The 5,328-nt window shown below is 38.0% G+C and overlaps 1 protein-coding gene across 1 annotated transcript in view; it reads left to right on the top strand.

Annotated features, from left to right (window-relative positions):
• The first annotated feature begins 1,811 nt into the window (after positions 1-1,811).
• PDSS2 (decaprenyl diphosphate synthase subunit 2) overlaps positions 1,812-5,328 on the top strand; it is an 80,005-nt gene continuing 76,488 nt past the window's right edge. The window contains exon 1 of the mRNA XM_015816899.1: positions 1,812-2,456. Coding sequence (XP_015672385.1) covers positions 2,164-2,456 — 293 coding nt within the window. The 5' untranslated portion in view covers positions 1,812-2,163. The remainder of the gene's footprint in view (positions 2,457-5,328) is intronic.

Genomic DNA, 5,328 nt, shown 5'->3' on the forward strand with positions numbered 1-5,328 from the left:
TTTTACAAGCTCACTAAATGAAAGAGAAAAAAAACCCCAACCAACTTGATAGCGATCACATAACACACTGACAAATGTCCTCCTCTCAGTTTCAATACATGACATCAATAACTGAATCCTACTGTGATCTGATTGGCTCATTGCCAAAACAAGATGACACCTGATTGGCTCTCTAAACACTCATGCTCATTGGCTACAATCAGATGAAGGAAAGCTACCTGATATCAACCTAAGCAAGTTGTGCTTCCTTTTTCTAGTTATTTGGCTATAATAACTTTTCATACAATACAGTACAGATAATTGAACAAACTTTGTTGCATTACATTCTCAAAAATACATTTTTGCCAAAAGGTTTCCACAATTTTGGCCACTACTATATAATGACATGGAAACCTACAAATCTGTTTGATGGGGATCATAATTCCAATTTTTTTTATATAACTTCAAATGATTTCTGATTTGCTCAAATTTTAAGGCTATTAAATATATATATACTTTAGCTGTATAGGAGATTCTACAAGTGATTCCATATATACGTATACATATACATACATACATACATATATATACATACATATATATAAAGATTTCTTCCTCCCATATTTGGGCCAACAGGGTGCATAAAAAAACACTCAAGACATATATATATATATATTCCCTAATTGTACTAAAAATGGGAATCCTGGGTAAATCCATATAATAGAAATGAAATAGTCCAAGCGAAAGCAACCTGCGTATGCTAGCAGAAAGAAAGTGATCGAGCCCAAGAAAAGGAAAATAGCAACTTCAGAAGATACCAACACAGTAAGAGACCTTTAAGAACAAACCAAGTAGAGAAAACGGACTGACAGATAACTAGCGAGAAGCCGGGAGCAGAGCTGTCCGGCAGTATAAAAAGGACTCTCAGTAATCTTGTATTATGCTCTGATGATGTCAGCAGTGTTGGCTGACGAAAGCTTAGCTTTAGCTTTTGTATTAAACAGTTTTTGTTTTAACATTATCCTGGTGCTCGGACTATTTCATTTCTAAAGACAGCTTATTCATGTAATACACCATGGATATGCTATAACTTTTTTTAACAAAAAGTTTCTATAGTTAAAGACAATAGCTCATAATTCTGAGCTGGGAAAAAGTGTTCTTCATGAGGAAATTTGTAACTTTAACTTTACTCTGAGTAAGTGCAATTGATTTCACTAGTATTTGCTGAAATGTAATTAACCCAAGAGTGACTGACTCCTGTCATTGGAAGTCAGATGTCATAAGATTTAATAATAATATGCTTCAAGAGAATAATTTTAAGTATGGAGACGTTTCACTGAAGAAAGATTTATTTTAATCTAAACGCGCACATAACTGCACTATTCTAAATTCAGATTCCTCGAGCTGGGACTGTTATGTAACAAATTATTCAGCGAGTCAATGAAACTAAAAACCCCGCGAACTGGATGGGTTCAAAAATACCAGCGATCTAACGATGATTTCTCATGTTATCTTTCTTCTATGAAGATCCTACAGAAGAAGAGACGGTGATTCTTAGTAGAACTCAAGGAATAATTTCAGAATATTTACTATGTAGCCGGATTGCAGATTGTATTTCAGGAATCACGAACTTTGCGCTCCGCTTTACGGTGAGCCTGGAGGACCACGCCTACGACGGTTTGGAACTCAGAGCTCGACACTTAGGAACCGTACTAACTACTCGTCTTTCCTCCAGAGATTACTGTGCTTCCAGGCAATACCGTAAGGTAAAGAAACGGTGTAAAAAGTGTAACTTCCCTGATTTCCCTGCCTGTCATTTTGCGACACTTAAGATGGCTGCCTCCATGAGATTAGCGTGTGCCGCTTCGGTACCGGGAAGTCTACTTAGAGCAGAGTTTCCACCCCGCCCCCCGATTTTAAGGAGTTTATAAAGCGGTAGTAGTGCTAATTCTCCTCTCTGGTAGGACGAAGAAGATTCCCAAGAAGGAGCGGAGCAGAAGCGTAAGGCGCGCATAAATACGAGCGGAGAGAAGCAAAACTATTAAGAGGTTGGAGGACCGGAGTAAGACTTGATACTGATGATCAGACCTGTAGCGGGTCCGGCTTGTTTGTTGTACAGATACAATTTGGGGACAGACAAGTAGCAGCAAGAGCCACGTGGGTGACTTTGGCTTTCGAGAAGTAATGATGCGCCCCGTGTTGCTGTCACCTTGTGTTAAAAGTTGCTCCCGGATACTTGCCCAGTTCTGGGCTGAAGGAGGTGGAAAGCCCAGGCAGCGGCGATGCCTCTTCTCCAGTTCTCCGTCGCTTTCTTCGGCTTCCTACTGGAGCAAAGTGGTTTCGGAGGCCGAGAAAATTGTGGGCTACCCGACCTCTTTCATGAGCCTTCGGTGCCTCTTGAGCGACGAGCTGAGCAACATCGCTATGCAGATGCGCAAATTGGTGGGAACCAACCACCCCTTGCTTAACACGGCCAGGTAAGCGTTCAACTGGTCTTTGTTGGCCAATATATCTCTAGTAAGCTTTTGAAGGAGTTCTTATTACATCCAAATGCTCATATTCCCCTCCTCCGACTTCTATTAACATTCTAACTATTAACACTGCCTGCCATAATTAGAACTCTTATGCTGTCTCAAACTCCTTGTATTTCTTTCACTGAATATATAATACTTCCTTATTTAGAGTCTGATTATTGGTCTACCTGTGTTGACTGACTGGCTGTCTGAAGTCGTTTTAAATTAGAGTTGCATGAAATAAACTCTAGAGCAGATAGGTGTGATAATAGTGTTACTGCATCATAAAGGAATGTATCAAAAGTACCTTTAATGTACAATACAAAGAATCGGTAAAAATATAGGAACTAAGTGCAGTGATTTCAAAAAAACGGAGAAAAATACTATTTCATTCTCTAGCTTACATAGGTAAAATCATTTTATAAGGCTTTTTTGAAATTATTAGTGTACCAAATATATTTTGACTTTTTATAGGCTTCAGTGGCATTTCTACACACTTGGATTAATTTCTCAGGAAGAACCATGAAACATAATATCGAGACTACTAGTACATTCTAAGGCAGTGGCCCCCAATCTTTTGGGCACCAGGGACCGGTTCCTTGGAGAGAGGTTTTTCCATGGACCGGAGGGGGCATTTCATGTGCTGCCTGCATCCCGTAGATGGGTTTTCGCTTGTTTGCGCGGACCGGTTTTTGGCATGCCAAAACCGGTGCTGGTCCATGGACTGGGGGTTGGGGACCCCTGTTCTAAGGAATTTGATTTAAAGATATATCACTGAAAAGTAAAAATATTCGGTGATGCTCAGTAATTTGTTAATATAACCATTTTGGAAAAATGTTTTATTTGATTCAGTATAATTGATTAAAAGCAGTGGTGGGATTCAAATTTGTGAACAACTGGTTCTCTGTGTGGATGCCGCTTCCAGAAGTCCATTCTGGGCCTGGGCAACAAAAAATTAGCTACCGGTTCTGCCGAACTGGTGCGAACTGGCTGAATCCCACCACTGATTAAAAGATGGCTGATGACCCAATGAATTTTTCTATTCCTTAGCATATATTTCCTTTTGTCAGTTAAAATGGGTAGGTATGTAAGCACCACAGAATTCACTGCTGGTCGTTTCTTTTTTTCCATTGTAATATCTTATGTGGAGTATAGAGTTCTCAGACAAGTAATGACCAAAGGTTAGCCATAGAGATATTTTCAGGATCTAATAAAGTAAAGCAAAATAGTTGATAAAATTAAGAGAATATAAGCAGTTATAGGAGGGTACTAATTGTAAAGTGATTGCTCCTCCCCCAATGGATATTAATGAATGTATTAGTATTTTATATTCTGACTCATTGTATTTTCTTCATTGGTTTACAGTTTTCCCATGTTCTTTAGCAGGAGATGTTGAATGTGCTAGTATGGTTTACATATCTCTACCTCTTAACTGTGGAATATTACAATTCAGTCATTAATAGATTAGGAATCTTAAAATTCTTACTAAAATAACTAGCTTTCATTTTATAAAGACTATTATTGAGGCCTTACACTTTCTTTAGAATGCTAAGTTGTATAAGGTAATTAGTATGAATCGCCTTCAGTTCTTTAAATGTTTCCTCTAAATATCTGTATACTATTATAATCAGACCAGAGCAGAACTGTTATTAATTTTCTATCTTTAAAGGTTAACTCCAATTTTTCTATGGTGAAGGGTGGCTGTGCTAAATTATTTGTAATGTATTTTGATACATATATTTAATCTTACTGTGGAATTTTAACCCTCTTACCTTGTTTTTGTTTGCTATTATTATTGTAAATGGCCAATAATCTGGTGATTGTAGCAGGTATAAATACTGTCAATTAGCAGGAGGTGTGACAAAAGTAGAATTGCCAGGTCTGTTTCCAAAAAATAGCGGACAAGCGGGGGGGGTGTTAAGTAGTAAAAAAAGTAGACTGTACAGCTTTAGATTACGTACCATTTCATCATAAAGCTTTTGAATAAAAAAAATGTCCACTATTTTGTGAAAAAAAATAGTGAACATAATGTGAAAAAAGTGGACTGTCCACTCAAATAGTGGACACCTGGCAACCCTAGAAAAGTGCCAATATTGGACTCACTAATTTTGATGAACTACTTGTTGGAACCTTGTTGGAAGAAATAATAATGTATAGGAATACTTCTGGGACTCAAATGTAGCCTGGCCAACTAGAATTAGGTAGGTATGCATGGACATACAATTTTTGGTTTAGAATATAAAAAAATAAACCTGTAGTTATTATATATATGAATCACTGGATGAAAAGAATAGGAAGCCTAGGAGATGCTTTCTGAATATAGCACTGTTTGTATCTTTCCAGGTAGCGTCTCCTGATCTTTTTGTTGCTTAGCAAAAGTATGTCTCACTGTGGGTGGCTCTTATACACTTGTTTCAGATTTCTGTGTGGGATTTCAGCAGAGTTCTATATAGGTGCTCTACAGTATTGGTCCTCTTTCATTCTCTCTCTATGACTGTATTCTAAAACAGCAAATATGGGTAGCAGAAGATTTGTAACTCAGCCTACCAGGACACTTTGAATGGATTGTACTGGGTTTGTTTATGGGTTTGTTATGTGTTATTCACCAAAGAATTTGGCAGCTACTATATCAATATAGTAAAAAAGATGCTGAGACTCTAGAAAGAGTACAGAGAAGAGCAACAAAGATGATTAGGGGACTGGAGGCTAAAACATATAAGGAACGGTTGCTGGAATTGGGTATGTCTAGTTTAATGAAGAGAAGGACGAGGGGGGACATGATAGCAGTGTTCCAATATCTCAGGGGCTGCCACAAAGAAGAGGGAGTCAAGCTATT

The sequence above is a fragment of the Protobothrops mucrosquamatus genome, unplaced genomic scaffold, assembly GCF_001527695.2.
Source record: "Protobothrops mucrosquamatus isolate PMUCROS unplaced genomic scaffold, P.Mucros_1.0 scaffold518, whole genome shotgun sequence".
NCBI lineage: Eukaryota > Metazoa > Chordata > Lepidosauria > Squamata > Viperidae > Protobothrops > Protobothrops mucrosquamatus.